This window comes from Solanum dulcamara, chromosome 2 (genome assembly GCF_947179165.1).
Source record: "Solanum dulcamara chromosome 2, daSolDulc1.2, whole genome shotgun sequence".
NCBI lineage: Eukaryota > Viridiplantae > Streptophyta > Magnoliopsida > Solanales > Solanaceae > Solanum > Solanum dulcamara.
In genome coordinates, this window is record NC_077238.1 from 8,751,765 (window position 1) to 8,779,672 (window position 27,908).

The 27,908-nt window shown below is 32.2% G+C and overlaps 1 protein-coding gene and 1 pseudogene across 1 annotated transcript; both read left to right on the forward strand.

Annotated features, from left to right (window-relative positions):
• Positions 1-11,103: 11,103 nt before the first annotated feature.
• LOC129879844 (thioredoxin H2-like) lies at positions 11,104-12,300 on the forward strand (annotated as a pseudogene).
• A 12,631-nt stretch (positions 12,301-24,931) lies between these two features.
• LOC129880230 (thioredoxin H-type-like) lies at positions 24,932-26,321 on the forward strand. Its single transcript, XM_055954174.1, has 3 exons — positions 24,932-25,169; positions 25,664-25,786; positions 25,997-26,321. The coding sequence occupies exons 1-3, from the start codon at positions 25,023-25,025 to the stop codon at positions 26,135-26,137; spliced, it is 411 nt and encodes a 136-aa protein (XP_055810149.1). The 5' UTR covers positions 24,932-25,022; the 3' UTR covers positions 26,138-26,321.
• The last annotated feature ends 1,587 nt before the right edge of the window (positions 26,322-27,908 follow it).

Genomic DNA, 27,908 nt, shown 5'->3' on the forward strand with positions numbered 1-27,908 from the left:
ATTCAAGTTACCAATAACTTGACTAATAGTGAATATCCTCACATAACTCAAAATTCTGATGAAAAAATTTGTATTCAGTTTTCTGATAATAAAACATCAATTTATAAAACTCCTCTGTATAATAGAAGGTCATTTTCTGGATATAGATCTTTGCCTGAAATACATCATATTTTCCCTATTTCTTCAGAAACACCTGTTTATGGTCCAACCCGTAATAGATGAGCAAACTATTTGTTTATTAAATAAATGAGCTATTGAACATTATAGGTCTAAATATAATTTCATGCATATAGGCATGATTCAAATTGTTTTCAAACCATTAACTCTTAAAGGGTTACCAGAAACTTTCCTAGCAGCACTAAGAGATGCTAGAAATTTAAATTTTAGACAATCTTTAATGGGTTCTATTGAATCAACTGTGGCGTACGGTCCAGTTTATTTCAATACACAACCTAATCTTCAATTATCACTGTCAGATGTTAATATTCTTGACGCTCTAACATTAAATGTTAAAATACATGGTTATAACTATGTTCCAGGTTCTGAGTTAATATGTTTATCTTATATAATCTATTTCAATCTGTTATCTACTTTAAATCTGCGATGTAAATTACATGATACATTTAACCAGACTATATTAGTCGAAACTAATTTTACGAAATCAAAAGTTACTACTAGAAGACCAATTAGTTGGGAAGAAATTAATTTTCCAACCACATAGACTTTAGAATCGGTTATAGCACCCAATCAAGTTACCAATAACTTGACTAATAGTGAATATTCTCACATAACTCAAAATCCTGATGGAAAAATTTGTATTCAGTTTTCTGATAATAAAACTTCAATTTATAAAACTCCTTTGTATAACAGAAGGTCATTTTCTGGATATAGATGAAATTATTGAAACTCCTAAACCAGATTCATTTTTAGAAATGTTACAGATTGTAACTGCGCATAGATGGTATATTAAATGTACTATTTTAATTAATAATGAGTTTACTATTACTAACACAGCTATAATTAACAGCGGAGCAGATGTTAGTTGTATTCAAGAAGGATTAATTCCTTCCATATATTTTGAAAAAATAACACATGCGGTTAAATCTGCAGAAAAACAGGTTGAAAGAGTAAAAATTAACCCTGTAACTAATATTGTAAAGGCTACAGATAAATTGTCTGATTTAGATCCATGTGTATATAATGAGGGTATTGATAGAAATAAACTCTGAATTATGATGACACACCAAATAGATTTTAGTCCAGGATCCTTGGCACGACAACATTATTATTATTATTATTATTATTATTATTATTATTATTATTATTATTATTATTACTACTATTACTATTATTATTACTAGGATCATGTGGTTAGCTAGTAAGCAGATCATAGACAAGTAAATTCCACACAATAGGCATATACATACATAGAATAAATCAACTAATCTCAAGTTCAACCATATTCAGCAATATCATAACTCTATATTTTCAACATGCTATAACTTCACACAAGGGTCCTCTCAAGGGACCTACAAACAATCAACTTTGTGTCAGACTGTGACACCTGATCCAATTATGTGTCAAAACGTGACACCCGATCCAAACATACCACAATCACAAATATATTCAGTATTTACAACATTATATCGCCAAGAACAAGTTCATCACAAAACAGGCCAGCAAGTGATAATTTCACACATAATCTAGCAGGTTTCCCTATTCATATACACACATGTATATTATGAAGCAATTTAACAAGTATATGAAACACAAATGGGAAACTAGACCATCACTTACCTCAAATTCACGCTATAACAACCTTACAATGCAAGAGCTTTCCCTTTTCGAGTTCATTCTTCTCGTTCTTGGTCTAAAAACAGTAAACACATATAAAGGACCAACACCATGGCCTAACTATCATGAAATATAACACAATTCACACCGTAGGCCAAACTCATGATCCTAACCCCACCCTAGGGCTATTTTCCACTATTAGTTTTCAATTCAAACCCTCCCCTAATGATTATCAACCATAAATTCTAGGTTCTAGAAATCAAAGGATGAATTTAGGGAGTAAAATCCTTACCTTAACCTTGGAAATCCGTGGGAAATTGATTGAATTCGCCCTGGGTCTCCTCTTAAAGTCTTAGAAACTAATTTTGCAGAAAAAGACCATTTTCGGACTTACCCACTACTTAAGTCACGACTACCCCACTCTGGCGGGATATGTGGAAACAGTGAGCTCGTAGTTTGTGCTCTAATCCCCCATTTCACATCACACCCCCTTCCAAGGATGTATTAAAATATACCATTCACGCCAACTTCGATTTCGGGAGTTTTACTCGCCCGAATGGGATTCTACGAAGCCGTAAATGGTTCATATCATCTTGGGATTGATTTGCCTACTCAGAGGTTATGGTAGGCGCCATCATGACCCGGATTCGTATCGTGACACCTTCCCTTCTCAAGGGTCATAAACTCATCATTCTTTCTTGTAACACCCCGTAAAACATTGTATGTGGTATTTTAATTTTCGATAAAAATAATACTTTTTCTGTATTTTGGATATAACTTTTAATAGAATAGTCCAAATTAGGTGATTCAAATTTCTGAATAACTCCAACGGCATTACCTACAACTTTCATGAGACCATATCTTTAGATTCAGTGGATACGTAGGTCAAATAAATTAATTTTTGCAAGATATGATGTTGTGATGAAATGGAATGTTTGTAGAAGAAAAATCATATATCACAGTAGGATGCTTCAAATTGGTTGATTCTTAAATGACATGAAAGTATACTTCTATATCTACAATTCATATTGGATCCTCTGGAACCACAAGAATCCTTAGAGACACCAAATCCTAATTAGGAAGTTATCTTGTTCAAACCCAGCTTTGAAAATGGGTATTTCATTAAAAGAAGGTTCATCTCACCAACCATGGATAGATCTAGATCCATTTGACATCACCCATGACATCATCAATGAGATCACAATCCTCCATTGAATTCTCAAAATCATCTTTTGTAATTATTTTTATTTATTGTTGGGTCTCTCCTCCACACCTATAAATACCCATCTTATTTTCTCATTTTATTCATCAAGCAACTCTTCTCTCTATACACTTCTTTACTCATTTCCAAATATATTTCTAGTTTTTATTAGTGTAGAAATATTATTTTGGTGATTCTTATACTCCGAGTGGTATACAAAATGCTCCGACGAGGAGAAAAGGCTAGGAGTTCAAGAGTGGTCATTGAGTTCTTCAATTCAGAGTAAAGCTTCGAATTTTAGGCATGTAAGGCTATTCATAGCATTTGATTGAGTTGTCCATGCGCCCAACATTTAAATTCATCGTAATTGAGTTATAGTTGAGTTTTACTCAAATCTTGAATTTTAAATGAATTAATTCTTCTTCTATTGAGTTAGGTATATTTATGCATTGAGATTATTATTATTTTTATCTCTCATATTATTGGAATTATTGTTCATGACTACTTTTCTATGAATCCTAATTGATTTGATGTTCATGAATATTTTTACACGTATTTTAATAAAGATGTTGGCTTTTAATATTTATTGACAAAAAGAGTGATTTGAATTAATACTATATATGTGTTTTATTGAGTTTTGAAAGAGCAAAAGAATTGAGTTTAAATGAATTTGAGTAAATGATGTTTTGAGCAAGATATTTTGATGAGATGTAAATAATGTTTTGAAGTGTAATGTTGATAAAGAGGTAATAAGATGAGTTTGATATTTTTTTCCAATAAAACTAGATGATGATGTTAATATGAACACATATTTTGGGAGTAGTATTCAGCACCGAGTTGGGTAAGAGTTTAATTGACTCAAACCCCAGAACTACGTAGCCAGCGTAGGATGGAGGCTATACCTCTTAAGTCCCAAAAAGAGTATTTCAATGATTGGATCCAAGATGGTGATGTCCTTTACCCTGAAAAGGTATTGGATGAATGTGGCAATGACATCGCTTCGTTGTATCATCACTAACTCATAAGTGATGGTTGTCGGTTAGAGAAACTCCCAACTGAGTAAGCATTGCTTCTTCTTCTTCTTCTTCTTCTTCTTCTTCTTATTATTATTATTATTATTATTATTATTATTATTATTATTATTCTTTTTCTTTTTCTTCTTCTTCTTCTTCTTCTTCTTCTTATTATTATTATTATTATTATTATTATTATTATTATTATTATTATTCAAGTTACCAATAACTTGACTAATAGTGAATATCCTCACATAACTCAAAATTCTGATGAAAAAATTTGTATTCAGTTTTCTGATAATAAAACATCAATTTATAAAACTCCTCTGTATAATAGAAGGTCATTTTCTGGATATAGATCTTTGCCTGAAATACATCATATTTTCCCTATTTCTTCAGAAACACCTGTTTATGGTCCAACCCGTAATAGATGAGCAAACTATTTGTTTATTAAATAAATGAGCTATTGAACATTATAGGTCTAAATATAATTTCATGCATATAGGCATGATTCAAATTGTTTTCAAACCATTAACTCTTAAAGGGTTACCAGAAACTTTCCTAGCAGCACTAAGAGATGCTAGAAATTTAAATTTTAGACAATCTTTAATGGGTTCTATTGAATCAACTGTGGCGTACGGTCCAGTTTATTTCAATACACAACCTAATCTTCAATTATCACTGTCAGATGTTAATATTCTTGACGCTCTAACATTAAATGTTAAAATACATGGTTATAACTATGTTCCAGGTTCTGAGTTAATATGTTTATCTTATATAATCTATTTCAATCTGTTATCTACTTTAAATCTGCGATGTAAATTACATGATACATTTAACCAGACTATATTAGTCGAAACTAATTTTACGAAATCAAAAGTTACTACTAGAAGACCAATTAGTTGGGAAGAAATTAATTTTCCAACCACATAGACTTTAGAATCGGTTATAGCACCCAATCAAGTTACCAATAACTTGACTAATAGTGAATATTCTCACATAACTCAAAATCCTGATGGAAAAATTTGTATTCAGTTTTCTGATAATAAAACTTCAATTTATAAAACTCCTTTGTATAACAGAAGGTCATTTTCTGGATATAGATGAAATTATTGAAACTCCTAAACCAGATTCATTTTTAGAAATGTTACAGATTGTAACTGCGCATAGATGGTATATTAAATGTACTATTTTAATTAATAATGAGTTTACTATTACTAACACAGCTATAATTAACAGCGGAGCAGATGTTAGTTGTATTCAAGAAGGATTAATTCCTTCCATATATTTTGAAAAAATAACACATGCGGTTAAATCTGCAGAAAAACAGGTTGAAAGAGTAAAAATTAACCCTGTAACTAATATTGTAAAGGCTACAGATAAATTGTCTGATTTAGATCCATGTGTATATAATGAGGGTATTGATAGAAATAAACTCTGAATTATGATGACACACCAAATAGATTTTAGTCCAGGATCCTTGGCACGACAACATTATTATTATTATTATTATTATTATTATTATTATTATTATTATTATTATTATTACTACTATTACTATTATTATTACTAGGATCATGTGGTTAGCTAGTAAGCAGATCATAGACAAGTAAATTCCACACAATAGGCATATACATACATAGAATAAATCAACTAATCTCAAGTTCAACCATATTCAGCAATATCATAACTCTATATTTTCAACATGCTATAACTTCACACAAGGGTCCTCTCAAGGGACCTACAAACAATCAACTTTGTGTCAGACTGTGACACCTGATCCAATTATGTGTCAAAACGTGACACCCGATCCAAACATACCACAATCACAAATATATTCAGTATTTACAACATTATATCGCCAAGAACAAGTTCATCACAAAACAGGCCAGCAAGTGATAATTTCACACATAATCTAGCAGGTTTCCCTATTCATATACACACATGTATATTATGAAGCAATTTAACAAGTATATGAAACACAAATGGGAAACTAGACCATCACTTACCTCAAATTCACGCTATAACAACCTTACAATGCAAGAGCTTTCCCTTTTCGAGTTCATTCTTCTCGTTCTTGGTCTAAAAACAGTAAACACATATAAAGGACCAACACCATGGCCTAACTATCATGAAATATAACACAATTCACACCGTAGGCCAAACTCATGATCCTAACCCCACCCTAGGGCTATTTTCCACTATTAGTTTTCAATTCAAACCCTCCCCTAATGATTATCAACCATAAATTCTAGGTTCTAGAAATCAAAGGATGAATTTAGGGAGTAAAATCCTTACCTTAACCTTGGAAATCCGTGGGAAATTGATTGAATTCGCCCTGGGTCTCCTCTTAAAGTCTTAGAAACTAATTTTGCAGAAAAAGACCATTTTCGGACTTACCCACTACTTAAGTCACGACTACCCCACTCTGGCGGGATATGTGGAAACAGTGAGCTCGTAGTTTGTGCTCTAATCCCCCATTTCACATCACACCCCCTTCCAAGGATGTATTAAAATATACCATTCACGCCAACTTCGATTTCGGGAGTTTTACTCGCCCGAATGGGATTCTACGAAGCCGTAAATGGTTCATATCATCTTGGGATTGATTTGCCTACTCAGAGGTTATGGTAGGCGCCATCATGACCCGGATTCGTATCGTGACACCTTCCCTTCTCAAGGGTCATAAACTCATCATTCTTTCTTGTAACACCCCGTAAAACATTGTATGTGGTATTTTAATTTTCGATAAAAATAATACTTTTTCTGTATTTTGGATATAACTTTTAATAGAATAGTCCAAATTAGGTGATTCAAATTTCTGAATAACTCCAACGGCATTACCTACAACTTTCATGAGACCATATCTTTAGATTCAGTGGATACGTAGGTCAAATAAATTAATTTTTGCAAGATATGATGTTGTGATGAAATGGAATATTTGTAGAAGAAAAATCATATATCACAGTAGGATGCTTCAAATTGGTTGATTCTTAAATGACATGAAAGTATACTTCTATATCTACAATTCATATTGGATCCTCTGGAACCACAAGAATCCTTAGAGACACCAAATCCTAATTAGGAAGTTATCTTGTTCAAACCCAGCTTTGAAAATGGATATTTCATTAAAAGAAGGTTCATCTCACCAACCATGGATAGATCTAGATCCATTTGACATCACCCATGACATCATCAATGAGATCACAATCCTCCATTGAATTCTCAAAATCATCTTTTGTAATTATTTTTATTTATTGTTGGGTCTCTCCTCCACACCTATAAATACCCATCTTATTTTCTCATTTTATTCATCAAGCAACTCTTCTCTCTATACACTTCTTTACTCATTTCCAAATATATTTCTAGTTTTTATTAGTGTAGAAATATTATTTTGGTGATTCTTATACTCCGAGTGGTATACAAAATGCTCCGACGAGGAGAAAAGGCTAGGAGTTCAAGAGTGGTCATTGAGTTCTTCAATTCAGAGTAAAGCTTCGAATTTTAGGCATGTAAGGCTATTCATAGCATTTGATTGAGTTGTCCATGCGCCCAACATTTAAATTCATCGTAATTGAGTTATAGTTGAGTTTTACTCAAATCTTGAATTTTAAATGAATTAATTCTTCTTCTATTGAGTTAGGTATATTTATGCATTGAGATTATTATTATTTTTATCTCTCATATTATTGGAATTATTGTTCATGACTACTTTTCTATGAATCCTAATTGATTTGATGTTCATGAATATTTTTACACGTATTTTAATAAAGATGTTGGCTTTTAATATTTATTGACAAAAAGAGTGATTTGAATTAATACTATATATGTGTTTTATTGAGTTTTGAAAGAGCAAAAGAATTGAGTTTAAATGAATTTGAGTAAATGATGTTTTGAGCAAGATATTTTGATGAGATGTAAATAATGTTTTGAAGTGTAATGTTGATAAAGAGGTAATAAGATGAGTTTGATATTTTTTTCCAATAAAACTAGATGATGATGTTAATATGAACACATATTTTGGGAGTAGTATTCAGCACCGAGTTGGGTAAGAGTTTAATTGACTCAAACCCCAGAACTACGTAGCCAGCGTAGGATGGAGGCTATACCTCTTAAGTCCCAAAAAGAGTATTTCAATGATTGGATCCAAGATGGTGATGTCCTTTACCCTGAAAAGGTATTGGATGAATGTGGCAATGACATCGCTTCGTTGTATCATCACTAACTCATAAGTGATGGTTGTCGGTTAGAGAAACTCCCAACTGAGTAAGCATTGCTTCTTCTTCTTCTTCTTCTTCTTCTTCTTCTTATTATTATTATTATTATTATTATTATTATTATTATTATTATTCTTTTTCTTTTTCTTCTTCTTCTTCTTCTTCTTCTTCTTATTATTATTATTATTATTATTATTATTATTATTATTATTATTATTCAAGTTACCAATAACTTGACTAATAGTGAATATCCTCACATAACTCAAAATTCTGATGAAAAAATTTGTATTCAGTTTTCTGATAATAAAACATCAATTTATAAAACTCCTCTGTATAATAGAAGGTCATTTTCTGGATATAGATCTTTGCCTGAAATACATCATATTTTCCCTATTTCTTCAGAAACACCTGTTTATGGTCCAACCCGTAATAGATGAGCAAACTATTTGTTTATTAAATAAATGAGCTATTGAACATTATAGGTCTAAATATAATTTCATGCATATAGGCATGATTCAAATTGTTTTCAAACCATTAACTCTTAAAGGGTTACCAGAAACTTTCCTAGCAGCACTAAGAGATGCTAGAAATTTAAATTTTAGACAATCTTTAATGGGTTCTATTGAATCAACTGTGGCGTACGGTCCAGTTTATTTCAATACACAACCTAATCTTCAATTATCACTGTCAGATGTTAATATTCTTGACGCTCTAACATTAAATGTTAAAATACATGGTTATAACTATGTTCCAGGTTCTGAGTTAATATGTTTATCTTATATAATCTATTTCAATCTGTTATCTACTTTAAATCTGCGATGTAAATTACATGATACATTTAACCAGACTATATTAGTCGAAACTAATTTTACGAAATCAAAAGTTACTACTAGAAGACCAATTAGTTGGGAAGAAATTAATTTTCCAACCACATAGACTTTAGAATCGGTTATAGCACCCAATCAAGTTACCAATAACTTGACTAATAGTGAATATTCTCACATAACTCAAAATCCTGATGGAAAAATTTGTATTCAGTTTTCTGATAATAAAACTTCAATTTATAAAACTCCTTTGTATAACAGAAGGTCATTTTCTGGATATAGATGAAATTATTGAAACTCCTAAACCAGATTCATTTTTAGAAATGTTACAGATTGTAACTGCGCATAGATGGTATATTAAATGTACTATTTTAATTAATAATGAGTTTACTATTACTAACACAGCTATAATTAACAGCGGAGCAGATGTTAGTTGTATTCAAGAAGGATTAATTCCTTCCATATATTTTGAAAAAATAACACATGCGGTTAAATCTGCAGAAAAACAGGTTGAAAGAGTAAAAATTAACCCTGTAACTAATATTGTAAAGGCTACAGATAAATTGTCTGATTTAGATCCATGTGTATATAATGAGGGTATTGATAGAAATAAACTCTGAATTATGATGACACACCAAATAGATTTTAGTCCAGGATCCTTGGCACGACAACATTATTATTATTATTATTATTATTATTATTATTATTATTATTATTATTACTACTATTACTATTATTATTACTAGGATCATGTGGTTAGCTAGTAAGCAGATCATAGACAAGTAAATTCCACACAATAGGCATATACATACATAGAATAAATCAACTAATCTCAAGTTCAACCATATTCAGCAATATCATAACTCTATATTTTCAACATGCTATAACTTCACACAAGGGTCCTCTCAAGGGACCTACAAACAATCAACTTTGTGTCAGACTGTGACACCTGATCCAATTATGTGTCAAAACGTGACACCCGATCCAAACATACCACAATCACAAATATATTCAGTATTTACAACATTATATCGCCAAGAACAAGTTCATCACAAAACAGGCCAGCAAGTGATAATTTCACACATAATCTAGCAGGTTTCCCTATTCATATACACACATGTATATTATGAAGCAATTTAACAAGTATATGAAACACAAATGGGAAACTAGACCATCACTTACCTCAAATTCACGCTATAACAACCTTACAATGCAAGAGCTTTCCCTTTTCGAGTTCATTCTTCTCGTTCTTGGTCTAAAAACAGTAAACACATATAAAGGACCAACACCATGGCCTAACTATCATGAAATATAACACAATTCACACCGTAGGCCAAACTCATGATCCTAACCCCACCCTAGGGCTATTTTCCACTATTAGTTTTCAATTCAAACCCTCCCCTAATGATTATCAACCATAAATTCTAGGTTCTAGAAATCAAAGGATGAATTTAGGGAGTAAAATCCTTACCTTAACCTTGGAAATCCGTGGGAAATTGATTGAATTCGCCCTGGGTCTCCTCTTAAAGTCTTAGAAACTAATTTTGCAGAAAAAGACCATTTTCGGACTTACCCACTACTTAAGTCACGACTACCCCACTCTGGCGGGATATGTGGAAACAGTGAGCTCGTAGTTTGTGCTCTAATCCCCCATTTCACATCACACCCCCTTCCAAGGATGTATTAAAATATACCATTCACGCCAACTTCGATTTCGGGAGTTTTACTCGCCCGAATGGGATTCTACGAAGCCGTAAATGGTTCATATCATCTTGGCTATCAGCCTGTCTAATCAAATTAGAGATTTGATCTCCCATTATTCACATGATCATGCTAGACTTCACCTAACTCAAAATTCATCCAAGTCTGGCCTAGGCTAAATTTTTTTGAAGTTACTATCCAAAGTTTTCTGGCCCAAAATCCTTCCTCATTGGGCTATTCCTAATGACAGGGACAAATCGTTACAGGTCCAAGAAAAATTCTGAATTACAACATCAAGCCAAAGAAAATCTATCAAAAAACAGAAGTTGAAGAGCAAAAAAATTAAGGGAAAAATGGGTGCTAACTACTCAACTACTTTGCATGAAGTTCATAATATGCCAATCACACCACAAATCAAGAGGTCTCAAGTCATTGCTTTCCACTCTTCAAAAAAATGGAAGCTCCATTTTGATTCTTTGAAAGATACAAACAAATTGGTAACCATTTTGCAAGAAATAATTTTCTCCTAGTTTCTCTAATGAGATATTGTATATAGTTTTAACTTAGAGTTTAAGTTATCTATATCGTCAGTATAAGAAGTTTTGACCTTATCAAGTCATCTTTACATGTTATAGCAGGTAAGCTGCTTTATTTTCAAGATTACTAACCCCATATTTTAAGCGGTGTGCATATAAATATTCTTTGGATGATCTGTTGGTGTAAATTTCTGTATTTACACTGAAGGGGCATATAACTAAACTCTAACTAATATACAAGAATTGTGTAAAAAAATTCCTTATGCTAGATATCACTCTAATTTAACTTGTTATGGCATGAAACCTGTCTTATTTTTCATATGACTGATCTTAGTTTTTATTGAAGTTACAATGTAAGTATGTAATTATCTTTTTGCGATCTGATAATGTAAGCAAATCTTTTACACTATCAGTATATAAAAGTTAAAATTCATTGTATATTAGAGGGTACTCTAATCATTGGATATTTTTGTTCTGTTGTTACTAGGTTGTTATTGACTTCACAGCTACATGGTGTGGCCCTTGCAAAATACATGGAGCCAATTCTTAATGACTTTGCTGCTAAATATACAGATGTTGAGTTTATCAAGATTGATGTTGATGAATTGGATGTATGAATTCTTAACATCACAATCCTTCTCTATTTTTTTTTATACTCATCGAGTTGATTTCTCATAGGGTCATTCAAATAATAGTTATTATCTCAAAATGTCACTTTTTTTAATTGAAGAAAGTTGGAATCATAAAGAAATACGATATTCTGAGATAATAACTATTGGTAGAGTGACCATCTCTGAAAACAACCCCAAGCTCGTTTGATATCTCGATTGATACTAATTTCTTACATCTTGGTTGAATTATAAACAGGACGTAGCTCAGGAATATGGGGTTCAAGCGATGCCAACGTTCGTGCTGATAAAGAAGGGGAAGGTTGTTGACAAGATTGTTGGAGCAGATAAAGATGGACTAAAGATGAAAATTGAGAAACATAGAGCTATGTTCACTAAAAATTAAACCAAAGTGTGCAACAAATGTTTTGAGCAGAGTTTGCTGGAATGACAAAGGATTAATGATTGGCGCTTCCCCTGTAGAATAAAAATTCATAACTCTATCACATTTTGATTGAAAGAACTTAGGTTATGTAACTCATCTCCAGTTCTTGCTCACTTATTATTGTAAACTTCACATTAAAGCTGATTAAAGCACTAATGTTTCACCTTTACTTGGTTTGAACAAGTGTATTTCTGAGTTTTGTGTTCTTATAATGTTTTTTTTCCAAATCCAACATTGTGTTCATGAGTCGGTTACTGGTCAAATCATAACCAAACCAATTTAATCAAATTTTAAATTATATAAACCAAATCAAATCAAATATAATACACATTTATCGATTTGATTGTTATCGGTTATGGTTCGATTATTTATTAATCATATACAGAAATAAAATTAACAGACACGGTGGAAAATAGAAAAACAAATCAATCAGCAAAGAGGCACCTACCATCATCCGCTATCAAGGTGGATTTACCTTAGGCTAATGGGTGTCTCCGCTTACTTGGATTATTTTTTTTTAAATGCTTATATATAATAGAAAGGCAAAAAAAAACAAATGGATAAATATAATGAAGTGACACTGCTTGTAATAAAAAGTCTGGTAGCTCATCCGGTTAGGTGTTTCATTTTTCCCAAAAAAATTTTGCGACAAGATTAATTAGATCTTGAAAATGATTTTTTTAAAATTATTTTTGGCGAAACCCATCGATGACCCCCTAAAGTTGGCACCAACTTTCACTTAGACACCTAAGCCAGGAGATGTTCATTTTAGACACCTCAAGTAGGGGTCGAATGTGTCATCTTGACATTTTTTTGAAGATCACCAAAATATATTAAGTGTGTGTAATACACTCGTCTGACGTGTCAAAAACAACAAATTAAATAAAGACACGTAGCATATATATATATAATGACTTTTGAATAGAAAAAATGACCAATAATTTGATGACACATGGCATTTTTTTTATCCAAAAAAAAATTTAACAACTATTAACCCCCACCCACCCCGCCGATCCAACCCCGTAGGCCGCGACTGGGGTCCGACCTGGACCCCCTTACGCATATCTACTAGTTACACTTAAGTTGAACAGTGTGATGTGTTATGCTTTACATACTCAGTACATATATCGTACTGACCCCCTTTACTCGGGGGGCTGCGTTTCATGCCCGCAGGTACAGATGTTCATTTTGGAGATTCGTCAGCTTAGGATTTCCTCTCAGCTATGTTGGGAATGCTCCACTGTTCTGGAGCCTAATTTTTGATACTGGTCATTTGATGTACATATTTACTTATTCAGGGGTACGGTGGAGACCCTGTCCCGCCATATGATGCAGTTATTACTCTTAGAGGTCTGTAGACATGTATATGTGGGTTATTTGTAAGTTTGTTCCAATTGTACTCATACGACGTATTGCAAATGTTTTCATGTTATGACAGCCTCATCGGCTTGCGTGCCCTTTCTTGTTATGATACAGGTGAAAGAGGCTATATATATATGAAAAAGTTTTTGACCCATTGACGTATGTGTATAGTATCACATCACATACGGTTCAACTTAAGTGTAACTAGTAGATACACGTAAGGGGGTCCAGGTCAGACCCCAGTCGCGGCCTACTTGGTTGGGTCGTGACTTTTTTTATCCAAAAAAAAATAAAAATTAACAATTATTAACCCCCACCCACCCCGCCGTCATCTTCTCCAACCCCACCCACCCAACCCCCATCCTGTCGTCATCTTCTCCAACCCCAACCCCTCCCCCACCCCACCAGATCTTCTTCTCCTCCAACACCCACCCAACGCTATACATATCATCTAAAGAGGAAAATATGGAGCTATAATGGCAAATGAAAATATAAATTAAATTGAGTCAAAAAATCTGACGAACCTTCATTTTTTTCGGCAAGATTAGTACAAATCTAAAATTACTCACTAATTAACCCCCACCCCCACACCCTATCAGTGGTCTTCAAACACCACCCACCCCACCATCATCTTCTCCAAAATTGATATGTTTCGTTGTTCGAGTTTTTTTTTCCGGAAGATGGTTAAGTCGTCAAAAAATCTTGACAGAAATCCAGGCATAAAAAATAAACTTAAGAATTTAAAAGTAACAAGAACTAAAACAAGTAACTGTAAATACTGATGGATATATGTAACAATATTAAAAAATGAGAAGAAGAAAAACAAAAAAAAAATTACGAAAAAAAGCTTCTACGCGCCTCAGATAGGTGGAAAACACGCGAGGTGCCAACTGTGTAAAAAGTGTCAAGATGACATATTTGACCCTTACTTGAGGTGTCTAAAATGAACATCTCCTAATTTAGGTGTCTAAGTGAAACTTGGTGCCAAATTTAGGGAGACATCGATGGGTTTTGCCATTATTTTTTATCGGATGTCCCCAATGGGAATTTTCCTAGTTAGTTCATAGTTGTTCTATTCACTTTCCAAAAACATTTACACGATCCTCCATAACGATCTGGGAGAACAGTACATGTAACCTCGGGATGATCCACGCCATTTTCTTAGCATTTAAGGTCACCCAATAAGAATTGGGCGATTTTCTCAATATTTCGTGTGTGTTAGCCCATCGTCATGATTGATGCCACTTTCTTAGCATTTAGGGATCACTCAGGAGGAATAAGGTGATTTTCTTAGTTTTCGTGTATTTTAGCTCATGAATTCTTTAGTGATATGACTTTCAGTCAATTTTTTGTAAAACCCTTATAAGACCCTCCGTAACGACCTGAAGAACAGTATGTGTAGCCTCGTCATGATCCACACCACTTTCTTAGATTTAGGGACCACTCAACATGAATTATGTGATTTTCTCAATCTTTCATATGTGTTAGCCCATGAATTTTTTGGTGATATGTCATTTGGTTATGTTTTTTGCAAAATCTTTAAATAATCCTATGTAATGACTTAGGGGAACAATACGTGTAGTTTTGACATGATTCACGTCATTTTCTTAACATTTAGGGGTCACTCAACAGGAATTAGATAATTTTCTCTATTTTTCTTGTGTGTTAGCCCATTAATTTTTTGGTGATATGACTTATGATCAACTTTTTTGCAAAACATTTATCGGACCTTCTGTAACAAATTGGGGAACAGTATGTGTAGCATCTGCATGGTGCACGCCACTTTTTTAGCATTAGGGGCCACTCAATAGGAATTAGACGATTGATACGCCCAAACTTATACCTCAATTAAGAAGTATAAAGCAGTTGTTGTCATATATAGAACTCAACTAGATTGGGGTCAATTCCAAAGAAAATGCGGAGGAAATAAGTCCACTAGCACTTATGTTCTGTTGTAGTCAATATTTCCCAAAATAAAAATGCATATAGTAAACTAGGTTTTGCGTTTAATTCTAAGTAACAGTGTTCGCAATAGCACAATAAAACAGACTTAGAGTTGTAAATAATATGAGAAAGTAACTAGGACTATGTTCTCCATGACATTTAACTAAGTAGGCATATCGTATCAGTGATTCCATCTCAATGCGTAGCATATAAAATCTAACAAGTTAGGGACACCTAATAAATATAGCCATGTTTTATTTACATTACTTATATATGAGCTATACACTGAATATGTACTATGATACTATCACGCCTTGGGAGGGTAACCTAGACGTGGCCGGCACTTGAAAACCATTTCTGGCCTTCAAGCGAACCACTTGGTCCAATCACACTTTCATGCAGTCACGTTCTATCAGTGGAAGACTCAAATCATAAGAATACTATTCATAATAAGGCCAAAGGCCAAGCACATCTCCATTCAACAACTAGTAAAAATAAAACTAGTCACAACGAAACAATTCAGCTTCATCCACACTCTAGTCTATAAAGCCTCTATCAACAATATAAGAGGTGCTAATGACAGGTTCATGGATACCACAAATCAAAATAAAGAAAAACTAACTCAAAGCTGAAAAGATAACTGTGGTATCCTCCGAAAATAAGAAGGACTTACCAACTAGCTGGAAGTGAATAAATCTTCAACGGTGCAGGCCAAATGACGTCAGTACGTGGAATGTACGATTATGTACAATGGACGAATGAAACAGACATCAAGGTAGAATCAAATCAACTTGGAACCTCAACTCAGAAGAAGAAACAACTCAATCAAGATATCCTGAGTCTAAACAAGAATATATGATTTATACAAGACCAATCCCATACAATTCAACCCAATCTATCCCAATCCGACTCAGAGTACTATTAAGACCTATATGAGAGTTTCTCTTATCCAACAACCATCACTTATGAGCCAGTGATAGTACAATAAGCCAATGTTGTTGCCACGTCCATTCATACCTTGCCAGGGTAAGAACGAATCAAAAAATCATGGATCCATAACCAATCAAGTCTTATTATATCAGGACAGTAATTTGGGAAACACCCGACTTTAACGGTCCAATAGGGTCCTACGTTTGGCGACGTCGTTATTGGACTCTTACCCAATTCGGTGCTCGATACTCCTCCCAAGACTCAATGCTCATAAAACTCTATCAAATCAATTTAATCTAATCATATCGACCAGTCTCATTTGGACCCTTGTCAATTCATCAATTCTATCCCAAATCAAGCCTCTTGACCAATCATATTATCCAATCAACCCCAATCATATTTTTCCAAGAGTAGTTTAGATATGTAATTATGATAATATTTAATTCTATCCAATCATTTCTCCATTCATTTAGCCAATCTTTTGGGGCTAAATCATGACTCACCAAGACTTTAACTCAACAATTTAGGATACTCAAATATTTAAATTTATAACAAAAATATGTTTAACAACTCATATCAACCAATTCTTAGACATAACAAAATATGTATAACAACTTATATCAATCAACTCTTAGACATAACAAAATATGTATAACAACTCATATCAATCAACTCATATCAAACATGAAGCATTTATCAATTTCTCAACTTATCAATATCAACATAACAAAATCAAGTTAATAGATGTATAAACTCATTAGGACATAAATATATCAAGAAAACCCAATTCAAAGAAGATGTAGGGAACATGGTGAATTCAATCCATATTTTTAGTAGCCTTATATACCTTAGAGTAGATTTTGAAGAAACCTTGATGTTAGGTCTTCAATGGAAAACTTAAATCCTTGATTATTATTTTTTTGGCAAATCTTGTTGGAGATGATTTGGAAGAGATGAGGATAAAGATTAGGGTTCTTTGGAGGTGAGAAGACTGCAAAAGTGATCCCAAAACGTTCCAAGTTCGTATATATAGGTATTAGGTAATTTTCCCAAAATACCCCTACAAAATCTGGAAATCGGCCAAAGTTCGCTGCAGGTCCTCTCTGTTCGACCAAGCATAACTTTTGACTACGAACTCGAAAAAATACAATCTTAGTGGAATTGGAAAGAAGACTCAAAGACATTTAATTTGATAGGTCATGGGCCACCCAATTCATTATATTTTAGGAGATGTGGTCGTTTGAAGTTGACCCTTATACGAACTCATTTGGAAACTTAGCCGAGAGGAATTCTTTGGACTTGGCTTGATTTTTGGGATCCCTCATGACCCTAAATCACATCTAATATACTTTAAATACATATGAATCAATCATAGATCATATATACATTTTGAAACTTTCGAGTTCAAGCCTATACGCATACGAAGAACGATCTGAATCTTAGCGTAGAAATTTTGAGGTGTCACAGATACTCTCAAAAACTAAATATACTTTGACTATACATGAAATATACACTGATTATAATGCATATACAATGAATGACCATTTTTTGGTAATTATTTTTGCCGAATGGCCATGTGACGTAATTACCCCTTAAAAAAACTTAAATTATTAAAAAAAATTAATGTAACATATATAAGATATTTTAAATTATTCATAAAAAATAATATATTATGTATCTATAATTACAAAAAAAATATGTATTTAATTTGTTGACTCGGTTATTTCTTTGATTTTTTGAACAAACTCAAAACCAAAATCAAAAAAATATTATCAAGTTTTAAAAATGTAAAACCAAACCAATTCAAACTAAAATCAATTTATTTATTCGGTTTGATTCGATTCGGTTCGAATTGAGCTTTACCCAAACCGTGAAAACCCCTACACACAGGCGAATCTAGAATTTGAACATTATAAATTTTGCGTATTAATAAACCTTATAATCAACCATTTGCATTATTGGGTTCGAAATTTATATTTTTAATTTTTTTTTTTTACATATTTAACAGATTTCCTAATACACAAACAAGGTTTGTGCCAAAACAATTGAATTCACTTAAACTTAACTCATACTTCATCCGCTTTGATTCATTTGTCTGGTTTTAATTTAACAGGAAATTTATGAAAATAAATAAAAAAATTTGAAATTTATGGTCTAAAATTAAAGATATGTGAAATGTATCAAAATATTCTTTAATCTTGTTATCTTAAAGATGCCACAAAAAAATTGAGATCAATGAGTTACCAAAAAAGATATTATTTTTTAAACTAAAAAGGAAACTAAGAAAAGTTGAAATCTTATATATACATCCCTTGTATAGCCATGATTCCTCATTCCTCCCCGAGCCCCCTTCAAACCTCATAAGAATATAAAAGTTGACTTTTTTTTATATACATTATTGTTCTGCAACATTCCGAGACACACTTTCTTTCTATATCAGGATCAGTCAGTTCATCCCTTCCTTCACCATGCAGAGTTTTATGGGAATCGAACCCGAAACCTCAAGCTCCTTTACGGGGATTGCCTTTCACCAATTGAGTTGCAGCCTTTTTTGTGACAATTTCCTCTCTGGGCCCACATATTCAGGTATTGTCTATGTTAGGGTCAGCAGTTCATCCCTTCCTTCACCCTATAGGGCTTCGTGGGAATCGAACTCAGAACCTCAAGCTCCTTTACATCCACCTCAGAGCATCACCTTTCACCAATTGAGCTGCAGCCTTTTTTGTGACGATCCCCTCTCTGGGCCCTCATATTCAGGTATTGTCCATGCCAGGATCATACAGTTCATCCCTTCCTTTACCCTGCATTTGGTGAAAGGCGATCCCCTGAGGTGGATGTAAAGGAGCCTGAGGTTCTGGGTTTGATTCCCACGAAGCCCTGCAAGGTGAAGGAAGGGATGAACTGGTTGACCCTGGCATAGACAATACCTGAATATGTGGGTCCAGAGAGGGGTCGTCACAAACACAAATGAGAAATGCAACTTTTCCATTAAAAAAATGATATGATAAATAAACGCAAGTAGTCAGTGCACTACACCAAATATAATTTTTATCGATAATTAATTAACGATAATAATAACTATTGTTAAATATATCTTTTAAGAGTTAATTATTAGTGACAAATTACATTTTAGCCCTCTTTGTAAATACCGTTAAAGTCTATAGCCATATTAAATTTAATGACAATTAACAAATAACGATAAAAATTTTAATCTCTTTATTAATGTATGTTGCTAAAAATTATTTTTTTTGAGCGGTGGCACCTTTACGATTTGACTTATAAGTCTACAAGATGTCAGAAGGAATTAAAATGAGAATATGTTACTTTGTTTGAGGAATGCAGATTTAGAAGTTTCCTTTTAATAAAGAAAATGAAAACAATATAATATGTTTTAGAGTAAGTTATCACCAATTTTATTTTTAGATTGATCTCTTTTTCTAATGGAGGCTTGCCTCCGGTGTGTTATATGACAAGAAGGTGCCACCACAATTTAAGGGCAAGTTCTACAAAGTGGTCGTTAGACCAGCTATGTTATATGGGGCGGAGTGTTGGCCAGTTAAGGTCTCCCACGTGCAAAAGATGAAGGTTGCCGAGATGAGAATGTTGAGATGGATGTGTGGGCATACTAGGAGTGACAGGATTAGAAATGAGGCTATTCGAGAAAAGGTAGGAGTGGCCTCGGTGGAAGACAAGATGCGGGAAATGCGACTGAGATGGTTTGGACATGTGAAGAGGAGAGTCCCAGATGCACCAGTGCGGAGATGTGAGAGGCTGGCCATGGATGGTTTCAGAAGAGGTAGGGGTAGGCCGAAGAAATATTGGGGAGAGGTGATCAGACAGGACATGGTGCATTTACGACTTACCGAGGACATGACCCTAGATAGGAGGGTGTGGAGGACACACATTAGGGTAGAAGGCTAGTACATAGTGGTTTTATTCTCCCTTATTCATATGCGTATTAACGCACTATGATTTCTTGTACTCTGCTGTACGTTATTTATGGTATTTATGTTATTATCCAATAATAATATCTACTGTTTTTTGTGCTTTGATTATACTATTGTTTGGACCGTTTTCGTCATCTACTTATTTACTCTAATATTCTTGTCTGACCTTTTTCTATGCTTTTATTGAGCCGAGGGTCTTTCGGAAACAGCCGTCCTACATTGGTAGGAGTCAGGTCTGCGTACACTCTACCCTCCCCAGACCCCACGATGTGGGATTTTACTGGGTTGTTGTTGTTGTTATTGATCTCTTTTTCTACAATGTTTAAGCAATTATAGAGAATACAAAAAAGAACTCTGGGGTGATTCAAGGAAAAAATAATTAGGATTATTCTAGAAGAGAAGAGTAAAATCTCTAGGGTCAGATGTCATTTATTTTTTAATCAGAATTGCTAGATTACTTTAGTTATAGTATTACAGTTAAAGGCATCCAAAATTAAGGGTGACAATTTCAGCCTATATAAAATGAAAGAAGTTTATTTAACTCATATTTATTTAAATGGATTATTCATATTTTTTATATGAGTAAATACAATCAATTTATCTATTTTAAAGGTTATAAATATAATCAAAATGGGTAAAATATGAAAATTTATATAGACCACATAGATTACTCAGAAAATTCTTAATCCACATAAATTACTCAGAAAATGCAGCTTTAGAAGTTTCCCTTCTCTCTCTCTCTCTTTTTTGTTTGTTAAATAATATATAAATAAAATAAACAGAAGTACGGATGAACTTAAAAGAGCAAGAGCTTTCTCTACATTTGATTAGGAGACCATAACCCGTTTATAGTTACACATGTTTTTGTAATTTTATTTTAATTCATCATTAAATTAGGAGTTGTATCTGAGTATCTATACATAAGATTCTATATTTTATTATGAGATGTTTTATAGACCTATTTAACTTTAGACGATTTTTCATAAAACATGTTAGTATGGGTGTTAATTACTCATTGCAACAATATTTTTAATAATTACATATCTTATTTGAATCGGCCTCTAGATACATTGTATCTGACGCACTGGATGAATATATCTCGCTTAAAACTATCTATTTTTTGCTCACCTCTCTTCTCTCTCCTTTTTTATATCTGTTTTTCACAATTTCATGTATTTGTGTATTCAGCATCAAATATGCATTGATATATCTATTGTATATGTATCTATATTAATTCCATTCAGCATATCCAATTTCAATTTCATCCAGTGTATTCAATATTAAATATCTCGTGTATCTGTATTCAGTATCAATTTTATATATCCAGCATCAAATATGAGTTGAGTATCCGGTGTATCTGTGCATAAATACATATTGGTCGTGAGAGGGCGCTGAGGTATCCAGTGTATTTATTATAGATACAAGTATTTGATAACAAATATCCATTGATACATTTACTAAATAAATTAGTATCAAATATGTGTTGATGTATCAAGTGTGTGTATATATATATATATTATATTAGAAGAAGAAAATGATGATACACTGAAAATCACCTAGATTCACTACAAAAGTATCAATGAAACTCATTACAAATTTGGGGTAACAACAACAATACCACCCTTGCAATTGACTTTTGAAAATAAGTACTTCAATCTAATTTCCAACTCAGTCATTCAAATCTTAAGTTGCAATTGATTGGTAAGAAGAAGAGAAAGAGGAAGGAAAGAGGCGAACAGGTTGATTTGTGAAAGTGACGTATGGATATGTTTTTTTAAAAAAAAACTATCATTTGGTTGAATAGTTATATTAGGGATGTTTGCTTAGTTATGTAGTTTTTAAAAAAAATTTAAACCTTGGTGATCATCCTTTTAACTTTGGTCAATCTTTCAAGGATGACATCTAACATAAAATTATTTTTTGATATATATATATATATATATATATATATATATATATATATATGTGCGCGCGCTAGTCCATAAATTCTACGAAAACGGATTTCACAAATTTACCTCTCAGATTATGCCATCATCAAATTTAAAATATGTGTAGAATCTGAACTCGTCCTATATCTTACAAAATCTTTCAATAATTTCTCTTATTTTTATGTAAAATTTCATCTAAGTTATCATATAAAATAATCGTTCTTCAGAAGCTTGCCAGTTAGAAGCCTATCACTTTTGCCCCTCCCTCTTGGTCATCACATGAACTTGTTCCTTAGCACCCACAAGTCAAATAGAAGAAAAAGAGAAACCACATTCCATCAACTTTGGGTTCAATTAAATACTAATTTTAAAAAAAGTTTTACATGAATGTCTTTCATTGTAAAAAAAATTTCACAAGACAAACGTTTTAGTTGTACCTAAAGGACCACAATGGAACAGATGTAAAAAAAGTGGCAGACTTCACTTTATGATTCTCTTCACCAAAATTTGTCCCTTGACAATGAGCATATATATATATATGAAGTTGTAAATGAACTGCACACCATTTTCATTGGAAAATTCTCTAGTGAAAATGTTGTTAGATGCTTTTGTGTATTTTAAAAAGACAACTTCCAAATTACCCTACTGGATTCTTTTCTCACAAGTACAATTACATATATATGTTGAAATGTATGAACTCATTTTATCTCAAAGTTTAAACCGTTAAAAATATATTCTTTTATTTATTTAGGCCACCAATAATTTCTAGTTTGTGGTAAGAAGCAGATTCAGAATTTTTAATTTATGGATTCTAGATTGCACGACAACTTATTTGGTTCATAGTAGATTATTTCTACCTATTAAGTAATTTTTTAAATCACAACTACATGTTTTAAAGAAAAGTTATTGAGTTATGTTGAATTCGTAAGAAATGATGTAGATCCGCCCCTTGTTGTGTTTGGGTGCATCAGATGGGCACAAGGGGCAGATTTAGCTTAAATTTACCATGTGAAACTAAATTCAGTATTTTTTTATACGGACCATAAAAAGTTAAATCGTTAAGTTTTAATCCTAAATTCGCCTTTAAATTGGCACCACCGACGAATGTTAATTATCTAAATTTCAATTTCCAAAATTTTCTAGATATTTCAATTGGGGATTTTAAGTATTGAATCATTTGATGTGGGGTTTTTTACTCTTTAATTATTTGATGTTAACCAAGGTAGTTAATTGTTCCTTTCAATGAACTTACTTTTTTTAGTAGCATGACTTTGCATGACAAATAAAGAATAGAATCTTTCATCTTCTTGTATAAAATGCCATCCAGCTAATTTCCCCTAATTGAAATTGAACTTTATATATATATATATATATGCTATTTTTCATCTTATAATTAATTATATTCCTATTTTGAAATAATAGGAAAAAATACTTTAGAGAACATTGTTTCTATCACCAATAGCAATATTCTGAAATAATGTTCACTTCAAGTATTGGTTCCTATTACTTCCAGATATAAAATTACCAGATGAAGAATATATCTAATAAAGTAGCAGTTCCATCAATAACAATCTATGCACTAATAATAAACATCTTAATTCAGGGTTGACATTGTGGTAAAATCTTACATCACGCTCTTTACATCAAATTAATACATGCGTGCCAATCATGTGTTTGAATTTATAACATTTTTATTTAATTAATAATTAATTAATATGTATTTTTACTTTAATAAATCGCTCATTCATGGTAAGTTATACTCCATCTAATTTAATTGTTTGTCTTATTTTTCTTTTTAGTCCGTTTAATAAAGAGTGTTTCTTTCTTTATTTGGCAATTTTTTAATTTCAACTTTCCACATGACATGTTTAAGATTACAGAATTAAATTAAAGGACATTTTGATACATTCTATATATCTTTTTTTATTTAAATCTGGATCACGTAGATTCATTCCAACAAGATTTTCATCATACTCAGTGCTCGAACCTGAAACATTTGGTTAAAAATGAAGCAGTCACACCATTGTACTACAATTCATGTTGGTACGTACCTTTAGTTTAAGACTATAAAATTCAAAAATCTATTTTACTTTCTTAAACTCCATACCAAGTCAAAATCAATCAAATAAATTGAAATAAAAGGGATAATAGTTTCTACATTTTCCTGCAGTTATCTTCTTGTGACCTCGATAGCGTAATATTATGTTATATTGTTAGCGTATAGAATTTAAAACACATTAGAATAAAGTGATAATGACACTGCATTGGAAATATTGGAACAAAGGATCATTAACCAAAAAAAAAAGAAGAAGCAACATAGCATCAAAATCTATCTTTATTTATATAAATAAATAAAAAATGGAACGGTCTACATAATGAAGAACATATTCTGTACTCGTTTATAAGTTGTTTTAAATTTGAAAAAAAAAAAATTGTACATCAGCAACCATTATAAATAGGGTGCTTGCAAAACTCTAAGCTCCAACATATTAAAGTCTTAAAACTAGAAGTTAAAACAAAAAAGAAGAGGGAAAATCTTCAAAAAAAAAAAAAAAAAAATCCTTGAAGAAAAATGGGTGGTTTCTACTACTCAACAAGTTGGCCTGAATTTAACAACATGCCAATCACACCACAAATCAAGAGGACTCAAGTCATTGCTTTCCACTCTTCAACAAAATGGAGGCTCCATTTTGATTCTTTGAAAGATACAAACAAATTGGTAATGATCATTTTACACTATATATCACTCTATTGTAACATGTTGTAGAACTCGTTTCAATTAGCTGATGGTAAATAATTGATAAGCTTTAAGAGTTGATAATTATTTTTAAGTGTTGAAACTGAAGATAGAAGTGTTGAAACTGGTAACCATTTTGATTCTTCAAAAGATACAAAAAAATTGGTAATCACGTTACACTATCACCCTATTTTAACCTACTCATGTAGAGGCCGTTTCAATAAGTTGATGGTAAATAGTTGATAAGCTTTAAGTACTGAAAATCATTTTTAAGTGTTAGAAACTGATTTTATAAATAAACAGTATACGTATTCAAATAGAAGCGTTGAAACTGATAACCATATTGATTCTTTGTACAAATAGGTGACCATTATGATTTTGGAGCAACTTTTTGTTTTGTTTTTTTTTAATTATTTTCTCTAATGATATATTGTAAATTATTAGATGTTGCTAATAATTTCCCCTGTTTCTACTAGGTTGTTATTGACTTTACAGCTACATGGTGTGGTCCTTGCAAAATCATGGATCCAATTATCAATGACTATGCTGCCAAATATACAGACGTTGAGTTTGTCAAGATTGATGTTGATGATTTAATTGTATGAGCTTATTCTCTTTAACTTCAGAATCCTTTCCTTCTTCTTTTTTTCGAGTTTAAGTTTTATAGATTGACGTTTTTACACAATCAAGTCCACTCATAAGATAAACGTTACAATTTTGTAAAAACAAAAGTTTATAATGTCAGTGTATATATCTTAAAATCCTTTTCAATGATACTAATTGCTCGAATCTTGGACGATTGAAAACAGGATGTAGCTCAGGAATACAAGGTTGAAGCGATGCCAACGTTCGTGCTGATAAAGAAAGGGAAGGTTGTTGACAAGATTGTGGGAGCAGATAAAGATGGACTACAGAAGAAAGTTGAGAAACACAGAGCTAACTTATACTAAGCTAACCAAAGGGAAATATTAAGGAATAAAATTCATGTCTTTGCGCGAATTTTCAAGTGGATGAGATAGATCGATCGAGTGTTTCAGTTATCATTTTTTAACTAATACAACTAGCTGTGTATTCATCCCCAGTTCTGATTGTAAAATTTCAAAAAGGCTGATTAAAGCACTATGTTTTTTGTTACATTTATTTGAATAAGAAAATGTCTATCTGGTTTTTGTGTTCATAAGTCTTTTCCACAAAAAGTATTGATATGATCAATAAATGCAAATACATAAAAGTTTGCAAGATGTCAAACAAAATTAAATTGAGAATATATACTTTTCTTGGGGTCAGCTTGAAAGAGTTTTTCTTTTAAACAAAGAATTTGAACAATATAATTGTTTGTGTTTTCAAAAAAGAAGATGATCGAAAGTATTGATTGAAATTTGTCTCTTAATATTTTAAGAGTCATAAGAGGGCTTTAAATAACTAATTTTTAACCAAAACTTTGCACATTTAAAAATTTTAAAAATTAAAAATATCTCAACAACCTAAACTATCAAATAAAAAAAATTAAATTTAAATAAAGTAAACTCTTCTTACCACTAAACTTAATAAATACTATTTTGAAGAAATGATCAGGCGAACTTTTATATTTGTATGAGTTTGTATTGTAAACCCTTCTACTTACCTCTTTGTCATCTGAACCCCTAAACACCTTGAAATACAATATTTTAAACATTGTTTTTGACTTGGCATCCTATGTAGCATGACTAAGCAAGTAGCGTGTGAATCACATTTTGTGAAAGCGTGAGACAACTTAAAAAGTGTTTAAAAATCAATTTTTAAAATAAATAAAAAATTATTTCTTCTTCAACCATCTTCCCCTGCCCCCACGCCCCACCCACCCCAATTTTTCTTCTACTCCGGCAATTTTCCCCTTGCTAACCCTCAACTTTCTTCCCCTCTTCAATAAATTCACCCACCACACTCATTTTTTTTTCTTCAAAATCACCCGCCACACTCTCTTTTTCTTCTTCTTCATCATCAACCACTGTCCTCTTTTATAACAAATTAAAACCCCACCCCTATTTCTTTTTGCCCCCATTTTTTAAAAATTTTGAGGTTTAGATTCAAAAAATTGAGATCATTATTTGTGTCCGTTAGATTCAAAAAGGAGGTGTAGGTATGATTTAGCATAAGGGTGATGATGGGTAGGAAAAAATTTAAAACCTCCATTGATAAGTTTGAGAAAGCTTGAAGAATAACAAATGGGTCTTATGAATTTGTGAAATTAATTCAAATTTGTGATTGTGGCTAGTTGGATTTGTAGTTGAAATTTCAGGTCAAATAGAGAAGAATTTCATTTATTTGACATGAATTTGATGCTAAAATTGTGAACGAATATGAAGATGGAAGAATATGGCTATTTAAAAAAAATCAGAATTTGCAAAAGTGACATATTTAATTTTTTTATTTTTTAATATTTAATTTCTTATGTGTCATTGAAAAATGATATGAAATTACACGTGTAATCAGTTGGATTACACACATACTAATCAAATAAGAAAATAATTTAAAATACTGTGTTTTAATAGATTTAAGGGATCAGTTAACAAATGATATAGTAAAAGGGTCCAGAATATCAGACCATTTCACATACTATTTCCAACACTTCTTAGCTTCATTTGCTATAATATGAAATATGGCTCTTCTTCAATTTCTACTTTTGGCGGTTAGTCATGAATTTTTTTTGACAGCTTTTGAACTTGCACACTTTTTTAGGAT

Coding starts and splice junctions, on each gene's coding strand:
- LOC129880230 (XM_055954174.1), top strand. CDS start 25,023: ATGGGTGGTTTCTACTACTCAACAAGTTGGCCTGAATTTAACAACATG. Junction 25,170..25,663: donor TGAAAGATACAAACAAATTG/GTAATGATCATT, acceptor TGTTTCTACTAG/GTTGTTATTGACTTTACAGC. Junction 25,787..25,996: donor TTGATGTTGATGATTTAATT/GTATGAGCTTAT, acceptor GATTGAAAACAG/GATGTAGCTCAGGAATACAA.